The sequence below is a fragment of the Podarcis erhardii genome (assembly GCF_964252035.2).
Source record: "Podarcis erhardii genome assembly, chromosome: Z".
Classification (NCBI taxonomy): domain Eukaryota; kingdom Metazoa; phylum Chordata; class Lepidosauria; order Squamata; family Lacertidae; genus Podarcis; species Podarcis erhardii.
This window is the reverse complement of record NC_138504.1, coordinates 28,730,676-28,744,680: the sequence shown is the minus strand read 5'-3', so window position 1 is coordinate 28,744,680 and position 14,005 is coordinate 28,730,676. Positions and strand designations below refer to the sequence as shown.

At 43.0% G+C, this 14,005-nt stretch overlaps 1 protein-coding gene across 1 annotated transcript in view; it reads right to left on the bottom strand.

The window, feature by feature from the left end:
* Nucleotides 1-14,005, bottom strand: part of SLC16A2 (solute carrier family 16 member 2) — a 95,321-nt gene that overhangs the window by 10,819 nt on the left and 70,497 nt on the right. Inside the window, exon 2 of the mRNA XM_081847145.1 lies at nucleotides 4,701-4,845. Coding sequence (XP_081703271.1) covers nucleotides 4,701-4,845 — 145 coding nt within the window. The remainder of the gene's footprint in view (nucleotides 1-4,700; nucleotides 4,846-14,005) is intronic.

Here is a 14,005-nt window from a genome sequence, read left to right as displayed (position 1 = left end):
TGGGCAAATGATAAATTTTTGCAAGCTTGACTGGGGTCATGTACCACCTATAGATCATTTTCATTATGTTTTCTTTTAAGGCATTACATGCCGTAAATTTAACACCGGTGGTCCATAACTGTTCCCAGTCAGCGAACATAATGTCATGACCGATGTCTTGTGCCCATTTAATCATAGCTGATTTCACCATTTCATCCTGTGTATTCCATTTCAACAGCAAGTTATACATTCTTGACAATTTTTTTGTATTGGGTTCTAACAATTCTGTTTCTAATTTTGACCTCTCCTTCTGGAATCCTATTTTCCTGTCCTGCTTAAATGTCTCATTTATCTGATGGTAATGCAACCAATCTCGAACTTTGGACTTTAATTTCTCATAACTCTGAAGTTTAACCTTTTCACCATCTTGTTCTAGAATTTCACAATATTTTGGCCATTTAGAGCCCATATTAAGTTTTTTCACCGCCTTAGCTTCCATTGGTGACAACCACCTGGGAGTTTTACTTTCCAACAAATCTTTGTATCGAGTCCAAACATTGTATAATGCTTTCCTGACAATATGGTTTTTAAAACTTTTATACACCTTTGCCTTGTCATACCATAATAGGTCCAATTCTTAGCACCTTTAGTTACAAAAAGACCACCACTCATGTGACAGGGCTGAAAAAGACCCTTCTAGAGGCACTAGAGAACTGCTGTCCATCAGGAACAGACAATACTTGACTAGATGAACTGAATTGGTATAAATCAACTTTCTGTGTTAAAAATTAACCCCCACTTTCAAGGATGTTTGGCCTGCAAATGTTTTGGGCCAGTCATACTGCCTCATAGCCAAACAGTATACATTCTAAAACTTCTCAATAAATAAACAAAAAATTCTGAGGGGTTTTTTTTTGGCCCACTTTTGTCATGCTGCAGTCCCTCTTGATAGCAATAATGCAGTAGCATTGGGGAAGCATTGCAGAACAAGTAATAAAGCAGAACAAATCCACCATTAATGCACTATTGTGTCAAGAACGTTGCAGAAGGCAGCTGCAGTAACGACAGCAGTGTGGAGGAGTCCTCTGCCTTGCCCTCAGGTTTAGATTATCTCTCCAAGGTCACTATACAGTCATACCTTGGAAGTCGAATGGAATCTGATCTGTAAATCCACTCGACTTCCAAAGCATGGCTTCTAATTGGCGGCAGGAAGCTCTTGCAGTCAATCGGAAGCTGTGGAAGTCCCGTCGGATGTTTGGCTTCTGAAAGAACGCTTGAAAACCAGAAGAGTCACTTCCGGGTTTCAATTGTTCGGGAGCTAAAACATTTGAGAACTAGGCAGTTCGAAAACCAAGGTACGACTGTACTTTTAAGGCTTTAGTTGGACAATATCTTGCCTGGTTTCTCTTCTGGAGCTGAATACTGGGTGGGATCCAGCCAAAGCTGTGGCATTTTAATCTTAATGATTTCAGTGGGACACTTTAAACATGTCTTTAGTTTTTTATTCTCCTTTTTTTAAAAAATACCACTTGTTTACAATAAGTGCTTAGCTCTCTTGCTTGAAGTGAGTGGAGTTGAAAATGAAATCTGAATTTAATACAAGCCAATACAATGAAGTCAACATTTACATAATCTCTTAACAGTGCCTAATTATGGCTGGATTATATCCAGAGATTTTAAGATACTTTACAATGTTACATAAAAGTGGTATTCCCACCCCCAACCTCAAGTCATAACAACATGATTTATTTCCATTATTTTCCAGCAGTTTATGGCGTTGTGTTTTTTAAATTTGAGGATTCTGGTCATAGCCTATAATTTGAAGCTTGGCTGGAGGAGTTACAGGTTATAAAGGACAAATGGAATGGAATTCTTGGCCGCCCAACGATGCTTCAAAGATAGAGGGAGACTGAATGGTTTCAATTGTGCTGGCCTGTAAATCTGTTGAAAATCTAACCTGCAACTTGCAGCAAGCATGAAAGCCTCAGACATTCTGAAACCCTAAAAATAAACAGAAAAAGAACTCTGTGTTTTGGTCGGAACAGCACATTGCTGAGGGGAAAATAAGTATTTTATGGCAAGAATGCATTCTTCGCTAAAAACCCATTTAATATCCTGATGTTTCCTTTTAGTATGCATAGCCAAGCAAAGCTTGCAAGGGCCATTTATCATTGTGTTCTGGCTTACATAAAAACATGAACCTCCTCTGTTTTTTAATGTTAATGTTGCATTTAGCAGTTATTAATGACTTTAGTGTGGCAGGAAAAAAAATCTTCTTTTGAAAGCTGAAGGATGTGGCCATCTGGGCTATAGTTCAGAGAAGATGGTCTATTTCCAAGTAGGCAGATGGCTATTATTGGCAATTCAGGTTTTCTCCAGATTGACATTTGCTCTGATTGAGCACTGAAGAGCAGGTTTTCCCTAGGAAAGGAGCGGGGAAGGAGGAAACCACTTGGACCCCTGCTTTCTGGGCAGAGGATAAGTCAAGTGTGGACAATCCCTGAAAGGACCCAAGAGGCTTTCAGAAGATGCTGATCCTGCTTCAGCCGAACTTCTTGTTGGGCCCAAGTCCCTCTAGCATTCAACCGGCACTAAAAGCTTAAACCAGGGTAACCACCATGATGGTCCTCTCCAAATGTTTTGGACTACCACAGTCAACATCTTCAACCAGCATGGTCAATGGCCAAGGACAATGAGAGTTATAGGCCGCGACATCTTAAGAGCAGTACCACAGTGGTTAAAATGCTCTAAAAGGCATGGGAAAAGTTTTATGTCACTAAACATTTGAACATAGGTGGCTGAATGCTTGTAAATTTCAAAGCAAAACAAGGCTGACTGAAAGTTTCTGCATACTCAGAGTACACCCTAGGAATGCAGATTTAATTTTATATAGTAAGAGAATATTACTTGGGGACAAGATTACTGCAATGTGTTTTAAGTGGGGCTTCCCTTGTGCTTGATCTAGAAGCTGCAGTTAGTGCAGAACTCTGCAGCACAACATAAAAGTAAGAAAGGCAACTCTTCACTGCATGAAGAGGGAACCTCTGGGTTCAGACTGAATGTCAATGACAGGAAGTTCTGTTCTTGCTGCTGCCTTTGATTTGGGGGAGATGGGATTCATATGACTTGCCCAACCGCTTCGTTAAAATCCTGGACTCACGTATGAGCTAAGAATGGAATAGCAGAACCAGACCCTGTAGAAGTAATCATCTCCTACATCAATGCAAACTATTGCAACAAACTTTGCTACCTTCCTTGTTGGGACACATAATACTTATATTGAAAATAATGGGGCCACTTTATTTGATGTGCATTGCCTCTCCTTTCTTGTTACCTTATCTCCTATTAGATATACTATTTTATTTACTTCCAGGATTTTATCCTTTTTTTCCTATTTGTTCTACATTTTGAATCTTCTATTGCATTATGTGAAAAACCAATAAAATTAAAGTTAACGGACATGACTGACTAGGTTTATCCATTTCAGTGGGTTTGCTCTGAATAGGACTTCATTGAAACAACCAAAGGGTTTACAGTTAGGCGGGCTGTGCAAGCCTAAGAATTGCGTTTATGGCTGAAGGACACTGAGAGTCAGCTGGGGTCGGGTAAATGAGGAGAAGGGGAAGAGAGAACTAGGCTGGCTGAGCCTAATAATACCCTGGGGTTGAGCAGTAGGGTTGTGAAGGGAATGTGTACGTGATGAGGTTGAAATACATCCTTTCCTCTTGCATCTTAGTAGCAACAATAAACCCAAATATCAGACAGACAGCTTGGATCCTGAGCCATTTTGCACTATACCGCACAGCACCAAGGGTGGATGGGGCGCAGGAGGAGGTTGGATGAGGTGGAGAAGAGGGGAAAGGTGCCCTTTGCAAGTCTCTAAAATAACTAGAAGGCTCCATGTTTCAGGCTGGCTAGAGCCAGGTACACAGGACAATATCTTCTCCTGGGCCCTCAATTTGCACCCCTTCTTAGGCTGAGATTCCTGAATGTGCAACGTTCTGCAAATGCATGCCCCTCTGAAGGGTGTCAACGGAATCAGGCACTTCAGATGGTTGCTTGCATGCATGGGATGGACCACCTAAGATGCATGCCACAAACTGGCTTTGTCTAGCATTATCCCATAAGAAACAGCTGCTGGATTGGGCCAATGGCTCATCTAGCCCCAACACTGTACTAACACAGTGGCTAACCAGATTCTTGTGGGAAACCTGCAAGCAGGACCCAAGCACAAGGGCACTTTCCTGTCCTGTGGTTCCCAGAAACTGGTATTCAGAAGGATACTGCCTCCAACCATGGATAGCAGAGCATAGCCCTGTTTGGGGAAGTTTTTAATATCTGAAGTTTTATTCTGTTTTTAATGTTCTGTTGAAAGCTGTCCAGAGTGGCGGGGGAAACCGAGCTAGATGGGTGAGGTAGAAATAATAAATTCTTATTATTATAGCCCTCGTGGCTAGTTGCAATTATTCTCCATGAAAGTGGACCTCTGCAGTTGATCTGAAGTGACAATCAGGAAGAGAAAAACACAGTGCAGGATCTGGGTCCTCCTCCTCCTTCTTCTTCTTCCTCTTCTTCTTCTTCTTCTTCTTCTTCTTCTTCTTCTTCGCTAAAACACCAATTGCCTTGGTTTGGTAACAGAGTATAAGAAGAGCCCTAAAACACAATTCACACCAGACATTAATGCTGGACAGTGATGCAGGATCAAAGTTCTGAAGACTTACTTGGTGAAGGAGCTGGAGAAGAGCCCTATGAAGGCAATGGCCGCTCCCGAGGCAGCCGTCGTCCTGCAGCCGATCCGGTCGGTGAAGATGCTCACGATAGGAGAGCAGAAGAATATCATCCCCATGCCCAAGGATCCAACCCAGGCTGCAGATGGGAAAAGAGAGATGGGAGGAGAGGAAGGTGAGAACGGCACCTGGTAAAAGCAAGATCCAGTTGGGCATCAATGGCAGTAAAGCAGCCAAGGTGCAGTTAAGTCCTTTTAGACTCCAGACCAGTGATGGGTAACATTTTTTTCCTCCCAAGGGTCACTTTCCCTTGTGGGCAGCCTTCCCAGAAGTGGGCGGGGCCAGGCACAAAAATGCAGGAAAAGCAGTAAATGCTACCTTTCTGCAGGAGGCTTTCTACACACAAACTCCTCTCTATCCTTCATCCAGACAAGCAAGAGGCATTAGTATCAGGCGGTAGTTCATGTTCTGAGGACTTCAAGACTGGATTATTGCAATGCGCTCCTCATGGGGCTTCCCTTGCACCTGGACCTAGAAGCTGCGGCTAGTGCGGAATGCTGCAGCATGATTGCTGACAGGAGTGAGACCTTGCCAGCATATAACACCTGTGCTCAGAGACTTGTGCTGGTTGCCAATTTTCTGCCTGGCCAAGTTCAAAACGTTAACTAAAAGTATACAAAGCCCTTCACAACTTGGGACCAGCTTCCCTGAGATGCCTTATCCCATATATGCCCAGTTGACCACTTTGACTCATAAAACTGGCCCTGGTCTAAGTGCCACATATTAACCATTACGTATTTGTAAGAACTCAATATTTTAATGTGGCAGCACTCATGTTTTAGCTTATCATTGATTTTAATTATTATTTTTTATGTCTTAAATAGCTGTTTTTGACTGCTTTTATGGGAAAAAAATATTGTTTTGTTCTTTTCATAAATCGCTTTGAGTTTTTTGAGCTGTTTATTTTTTTTACAATCAAGCTGCAAATAAATTTTATGAAATAAATCAATATTAACAGAGTTAAAGAACACATTTCAGCCATGCAAAAACAATCAAGGTGTGAAGAAGGACCAGTGACAGGTGTGATGTCAGGAGAGTTCCAAAGGCCAATAGATTCAAATGACAAGAAACAAAATTCTTTTTTTCCAAATAATTTTTGGGGAAAACTTTTCCATCATACAATGCAATAAAAAACATATTAATCTAAAAAAAGAAGAAAAAGAGTGAAGAAAATTCAAAGCCCTCTCTGAAAGGTAGATCTTAATCCTTGTCTCACACAGAAGGGAGTGGACCCAACTGGTTAGAGTGTGATGCTGATAACGCCAAGGTTGCAGGTTCGATCCCCGTATGGGACAGTTACATATTCCTGCCTTGCAGAGGGTTGGACCCGATGATCCTCAGGGTCCCTTCCAGCTCTACAATTCTATGATTCTATAATCCTATGACCCTCCTAGCTCTCACCTGGGAGCTTCCCTTTCTTCTCCCAGCCTCCCACTCTGGGAGATCATAGAATCATAGAATCATAGAGTTGGAAGAGACCTCAAGGGCCATTGAGTCCAACCCCCTGCCAAGCAGGAAACACCATCAGAGCACTCCTGACATATGGTTGTCAAGTCTCTGCTTAAAGACCTCCAAAGAAGGAGACTCCACCACACAAATTCCACTGTCGAACAGCTCTTACTGTCAGGAAGTTCTTCCTAATGTTTAGGTGGAATCTTCTTTCTTGTAGTTTGGAACCATTGCTCCGTGTCCGCTTCTCTGGAGCAGCAGAAAACAACCTTTCTCCCTCCTCTATGTGACATCCTTTTATATATTTGAACATGGCTATCATATCACCCCTTAAGCTCCTCTTCTCCAGGCTAAACATGCCCAGCTCCCTTAGCCGTTCCTCATAAGGCATCGTTTCCAGGCCTTTGACCATTTTGGTTGCCCTCCTCTGGACACGTTCCAGTTTGTCAGTGTCCTTCTTGAACTGTGGTGCCCAGAACTGGACACAGTACTCCAGGTGAGGTCTGACCAGAGCAGAATACAGTGGCACTATTACTTCCCTTGATCTAGATGCTATACTCCTGTTGATGCAGCCCAGAATTGCATTGGCTTTTTTAGCTGCCGCGTCACACTGTTGGCTCATGTCAAGTTTGTGGTCAACTAAGACTCCTAGATCCTTTTCACATGTACTGCTCTCAAGCCAGGTGTCACCCATCTTGTATTTGTGCCTCTCATTTTTTTTTGCCCAAGTGCAATACTTTACATTTCTCCCTGTTAAAATTCATCTTGTTTGTTTTGGCCCAGTTCTCTAATCTGTCAAGGTCGTTTTGAAGTGTGATCCTGTCCTCTGGGGTGTTAGCCACCCCTCCCAGTTTGGTCTCATCTGCAAATTTGATCAGGATGCCCTTGAGTCCATCATCCAAGTCGTTGATAAAGATGTTGAATAAGACCAGGCCCAAGACAGAACTCTGTGGCACCCCACTAGTCACTCTTCTCCAGGATGAAGAGGAACCATTGATGAGCACCCTTTGGGTTCAGTCAGTCAGCCAGTTACAAATCCATTGAGTGGTAGCATAGTCAAGTCCGCATTTTACCAGCTTCTTTACAAGAATATCATGGGGCACCTTGTCAAATGCCTTGCTGAAATCAAGGTAGGCTACATCCACTGCGTTCCCTTCATCTACCAGGCTTGTAATTCTGTCAAAAAACGAGATCAGGTTAGTCTGATATGACTTATTTTTCAGAAATCCATGCTGACTATTGGTGATCACAGTATTCCTTTCTAGGTGCTCACAGACTGTTTGCTTAATGATCTGCTCCAGAATCTTCCCTGGTATTGATGTCAGACTGACTGGGCGGTAATTATTTGGGTCCTCTCTTTTCCCCTTTTTGAAAATAGAGACAACATTTGCCCTCCTCCAGTCTGCCGGGACTTCGCCCGTTCTCCAGGAATTCTCAAAGATGACTGCCAGTGGTTCTGAGATCACATCTGCCAGTTCTTTTAATACTCTCGGATGCAGTTCATCTGGCCCTGGAGACTTGAATACATCTAAACTAGCCAAGTATTCTTGTACTATCTCCTTAGTTATTCTGGGCTGTGTTTCCTCTGCTGAATCATTTGCTCCAAATTCTTCAGGTCGGGCATTGTTTTCTTTATCGGAGAAGACTGAGGCAAAGAAGGCATTGAGGAGTTCAGAAGGCATTGAGGAGTTCCTGTTTGCATTTCACCATCTTCTCGTCTGAGTGATCCCACTGTTTCTTTGTTCTTCCTTTTGCTACGAACATACCCATAAAAGCCTTTTTTGTTGCTTTTAACCTCTCTAGCCCTGCCTCTCGCACAGGGTCCTTCACCAACCAACCATCACCTTCATGTGCATACAATCCTTTCAATGACCCAGAGTAGAGGACACACAAACACACACACACACACACACACACACACAGCAAGGGGAACAAAAGAAAGAGAAGAAAGATAAAGGTAATAAAAGAATGAAAACGGGGGGGGGGGAGAAAAGAAAAAGGGCTTCTGATTCTCTGTTTGTCAGATACATATAAAAAGATTATTCAAAGTATTCCAACCTTCAGACCCAAACATCTCAAGTCCATTCATTTTCCTTTCCACACAAAATATGGGTTCCTCAATTGTTATTATCAACTTACATCAACAAGAATTACCCTCCAGTCCAGCACAAGAACTTTACCTCCAATAACTTCAACAACTATTCCTCCATGTTGAGAAACAATACCCTTCACCTTTATTCACACAAGAGCACCTGTGTGAAGATCCTCACAATTTTATCATCAATTGCCACCAAATTTAACATTTTGCTCTCCCTGTTCTGGCAGTCCTTTATCAATAATATTCTCCAAAAGTCTCTGTTTTCTTTAACCTCATTTCCCATCTCATCTTTCTCTGGTCTATTTTCATTCACTATCTTATCCATCTCAGCTCTGATCTCTTTTAGCTGCTCATGCAATAGCTGCAACACAATGCCAACAGATGACCCTCAGGATCCTTCTATGATTCTATGAAATTTCCCTTCTCCACCTCTCTGTTGCTGTTTCTTTCTACCAGAACTACCTGCAAAATTCAGTTTTAAAGCCTGCATGTTGCATTTCTTGTTCCCCTTAAAACCTATATTATGCCTCCTGTGTGAGATATTTTCTCCAGGTGTCCAAAGAAACAGGTTTCTACTTTCATCACTTGGCTGATGGGGTGCTACCTTTGGATATGCTGCCTTGCCTAGTAGCTCACCCTCCCCATCATGGTGCCATCTAGGTGCTGCTGCACTCCCAGGCTGGGGCTGGGACTAACAGGAGGAGGAATCCAAAAACATCTGGAAGGTCACAGGTTGGCAGAGGCTGAACTAGATCAACACACCTAACATCTGAAACAAAAAGGTACTATTAAATCAATTGAAAAAGGGGTCTGTCCATGCAGCCTCTGGATGGTCTTGTTGTTCTGTAGTTATGAGTTTCCGTTTGTACTGCATGAATTCAGCAAATGACTTGGTCTCCCAGTACAGCCAGTCCTCAACACGCCTCAAGATATTCAGAGAACAGCAAGTGCCCAATTAAGAAGGAAGCTAAGATGTCCAGAGTGCTTTCTTCAACCCAACCTTTTCCCAGACACTCAGTACAAAGAAACCTTCCATTGTGAGAGCAGATTATCTTTCAAATTAATTATATTTTCCCTCCCCAAACCAATTTAGCCAAAGGCTTTCCTGTAATAAATTGAAAGCTTTAAAAAAGGACAATAATTGAGACACAGCAGGGGATCCCTGGGATCGACTTCACTCCAACTGGGCTCCTGTTTGGGCTGGGTAAAATACAACCGGAGAAAGAGCAGACAGGAGGCAAACCTTTACTGCAAGTGGCTCTTTTGGATACAAACAGGGCACACAGTGTAATCAAGTACTTCTAATAGGATTACGTGGCTCACTTCCAAAATACTGCAAATAATAGATATATATGAAAAGGTGCAGTTGTGGGGTAGGTGGGGGTGAGGCTGGAAAAAGCAAGCTGGAGCCGACTTATTAAATTGGATACTTCCAAAAAATGTTCCTGTCTATTGAAACTGCAGCAGTAAAATGTTATATGGTCTCTGTATGGTTTGAAATTCATCCTGTGATGTGGTTGTTAAGGGGGAATTTAGTCCAAGAAACACTGACACAAAAGCTTCTTGAGATATTAAGTTTAATGGACCAGATTCAGAATGCAATTAAGAAGGATTTACACATGAAGAGTTGGACTGAAATTTGGTCACATGGGAGAAGATCCAAAAAAGCATGCACACAAAACCCATTGACCTGAAGTTCAGAAAGTTTTGCTTTCTCCCCCTTCCCTTAAAGGGGGGAAAAAGCTGTAGAAGAGCTGTTCCTAATCTGGTGATCTCCAGATGTTTCAGGCTGGGGCTGATGGAAGTTATAGTATAAAACAACTGTAGGGCACCAGAATGGGGTAGCTGTTCTGGAACAGTAGTCTTCAGCTTCTTCAGACCTTTAACTTTTAACCCAAACAAGCATTTCAGAACCTATTGCTTAATTTTTTACTGTGTATTTGTATGGTGGTAGTGTTGCTGTTAAAATCAGTCTGTGACCGGGTAATGGATCCCAACCCACCTGCTGAAGACCACTGGTCTATGGCCTCCAATTTGTAGAAGTTGTATTTGCTGGCTGAAACTGATGAAAATTGGGAGGGAAACTCCATTCAACTTTACAATACTGATAGCAGTATTTACCAGGCCATATCTTCTGCCCAGATTTGTTGTTCAGTGAGGAATGTGTACTTTGGAAAGGATACTCAGAATAATGCAGAGAAGAAATGATGCTTACTGATAACCATGTTAAATCCGTGTCACACAGGGACTGAATTTTTTCCATATGATCAGCCATCACAGAAGTCATTTGTTGCTATGCAAACTGTGATGCTTTGAACAAAGCATGACAAGATTAAGTGTTTGGTCCTTTTAACATGGCACAGTTGGCATTTGGTGAGCTTCTGTGCCAGCTGGTCAGTATAATAATACTATCTAAGAACTGGTACCTGAATTTGCTTTCCCTTCCCTTCCCTCTCTGCCCCTTCCCCCTTGCATGTCATGCTTTTAGACTATAAGCCTGCAGGCAGAACTGTCTTGTTTTACTTGATTGCACATATGTCACTTTGAGAGACTTTTTGGCTGAAGAATGAGGTACTTTCTAATTTAGGGAAAAGACGAGTCAGAGGTGGCATGATGGAAGATTATAAAATTATGCATGGCATGGAGTAAGCAGATATAGAACAGTTTCTCTCTCTCATAATGCTAGAGCTCATGGACAGTCAATGAAGCTGAATGTTGGAAGATCCAGGCTACATAAAAGGAAGTCCTCCTTCAGGCAGTGCATAGCTAAACTACGGAACTCACTCCGACAGGAGGCAATGATGGCCACCAACTTTTAAAAGAGGACTGGGTGCATTCATGAACTATTGATGGCTACTTGCCAGGGCTAGCTGGCCCATCCATGAAGCAAGGTGAGGCAACTACCTCAGGCAGCAGTGTCCACATGGGCAGCAGTTCCCGTCAATCTTTCTTCCCTCCTTGTTCCTGGAGTAGATCTTTCCTCACCCCTTCTTCCTTAGTGTGAAGGGGATGCCTCAGTTTGGAGGCAGAAATGCTTCTGAATACTAGTTGCTGGAAACCATGGGAGGGGAGAGAGCTCTTGTGCCAGGGTCCAGTTTGCAGGCTTCTCACGGGCATCTGGTTGGTCACTGTGAGAACAGGATGATGGACTAGATGGATGGGCCAATGGCCTGATCCAGGAGGCTTCTCTTAAGTCCTTTATTACTGAGATCCAGGATACATAAAAGGAAGTCCTTACCTATAGAATTTCACCATCTCATGCTTATACATGAAACACCTACCTTTTCATTAACAAATTATTCCCACTCTTTCATAATTATATATAGCATTGTAAATTGATTATTATTACTAGTAGCATCATCATACTTTTCTTTCAGAAAAGTATTCAGGGTGGTATGCATAGTTTCTAGGAGGTCTTTTATCTGGGCACTGACCAGACCCAAACCTCCTTATATTCTGCAAGATTCCTGCAGCAGATGTCTTCAGACCATGCCCCTGGATAAGGTGGGAGGAACCTTTGACTGTCCAGAGGTTACGGAACTACAATTCCCATCAACCCCACCAAACAAGATCAATGGCCAAGGAAGATGGGAGATGTCATTCAGCAGCATGCAAGGGCCCAAAGTTTCCCCAAACCTGCTGCCCTAGATGAAGGCACAAGCCAGTCTAGTTGCTTGCTGAGATAACTGTATCCAGCAGCTATAGATATTAAGGCTGGATATTTGCAAATGCAGCCCTGTTAAGTGAGACAAACCATCTATACAATGGATAATTAATTTTTTACTGACTTGTTTTTCCAGGAACAGGAACAAAAAAGGAAAAGGAAGGAATTGTTTTAAGGCAAAACCTCAAATCTCCTTGGGCATTTTTGCTCAACTCTGCTACAAAAACACCACTATTAAAAATTGCCCTCTGTGTTTATTGCAACAAGTCTTTTCATTCATCATAAATTGACCTCTAGAGAAATAGTGGGAAGGCATCTGTTTCTTGGATTAGTGGTTTTCCCCTAAGGACAGGGAAGGGAGCATGCTCACTGGAGGATCAGCAGGCAAGTGCACGACATCCTGTCGCAGGCCTCATCCATTGTACAAATTTCCCCAACCACTTCCCATCTTGCAATTCCATCAGATGGATACAGAAATAGGATGAAACAACTGTGAGCTGCTTAGGGTATTACAACTGATGTCAGGGGGGAAGAACTAGAGAAGTGGTTCCCAATGGGAGAGGTTCCACCTTCAGCAGGATTACCTAGAGGGGCACTAAGAGGCAAGGGAGAGGTGGATAAATTAATTAAACTAAATAGTTTTAATCAGATTTTAAATAAATGTGCAATTAATTGTTACTGTTTTGAATTTCATTGGGCTATTATCTTCTTTAGGGGGTCAAGCAAATCACTGTTCTGAATAATACAAGGTAGGGGCCACTGGGGATGAGTTTATGGAACTAAGGGGGGAAACATTCCCAAGAAAGTTTGGGAACCACTGACTAGAACAGTTCCCTTGTGCCATCACCAAGCTTCTGGAAGCTTTTCTTCTGAACTGGAGGCAGCCTTCTCTTTAACACCTGCGAAAGGTTTACATTGAAAGCCTTACTTCATTCTTATATTTCAGGACCCGTGTAACTGTTCTAAGGATGTCTCCTGATTAGAAGGAGACAAAACCAGAACAGTGATTCAAGCAGGGTTGCAAGGGGAAGCCTCCTCTGAGTACGTGTAATTCTGCAAGTAATTTGAGAAGATGAGTAGAGCATATGTTTTGCACATGCGTTCAATCATCAGCATTACCAAGTAAGGGAGTGAGACAGGGTAGCCAATATGGTGTTCTCCAGATGTTTCAGAAGTAGCCCAGTGAAAACAGCTTTTTCCAGAGCCGTGGAATGTTTTGTGTTTGTTTGGGAAAGAAAATTGGGAGACTGGAGATGGAATGCCCTGAGCTGGGTTAACTAGCTAGCTGGAATCCTGAACATTTATTTGCATCCATCTATCTCGAGAGACATCAGAGTGCACCTCTGGAAGTGAAGTCAAACCACTGCATTAGCAGCACCAGTGACCTCCCTGGGGCGCAAGCCTGGGCAGTGTGTGGAGGTCCTGGGCTGCCAAGGCAACAAGAACCCCCTCTCGGCCTCACTGATGTGGCCCAAAGAAAAGCAGAGCAATACGTTAGGCACCAATGTGCCTGCAGGAGTTGCCACAAGGAGGCGTACAAGGCCTCCACTCTGGATTTGCGTAGGGTTTACTCCTTAGCCTCTTCTTATCCCAAAAATATCCTGCAAAGCAGAAGAGGTTTAGGACCAGTTTCCCTTTTCCTAGATGAGCTACCTCCCCAGGTTGATGAGTTTCATTTGCCCATCACTTCCCTCTACAGGATGTGCAGAAACCAACTTCTTCAACAGTGGACCCACTATTGGTCTTGTCTGCTCAATCTGCAGGAGCCTGTCATCACATGCAGGGGAAGTCCCTAAATCACTGAGGGTTTGAGATCCATTGGCTACCCTCACCTGGTTTAGCTGGCCAGTTGAAGCTGTTTCCGGGTGTGGCCGCTGTCGCCTGCTGACAGCTTCTAGGACCCACAGGTGAGAGCTGAGTGCAGGGTGGGGACCCAAGGTGGACAAACTACCCCTGAAGGAACACGATGTGTCCTCCGACAGAGGTATTAATCCTCTCCTAACACCCCATAAAACCCTGTACTGTATA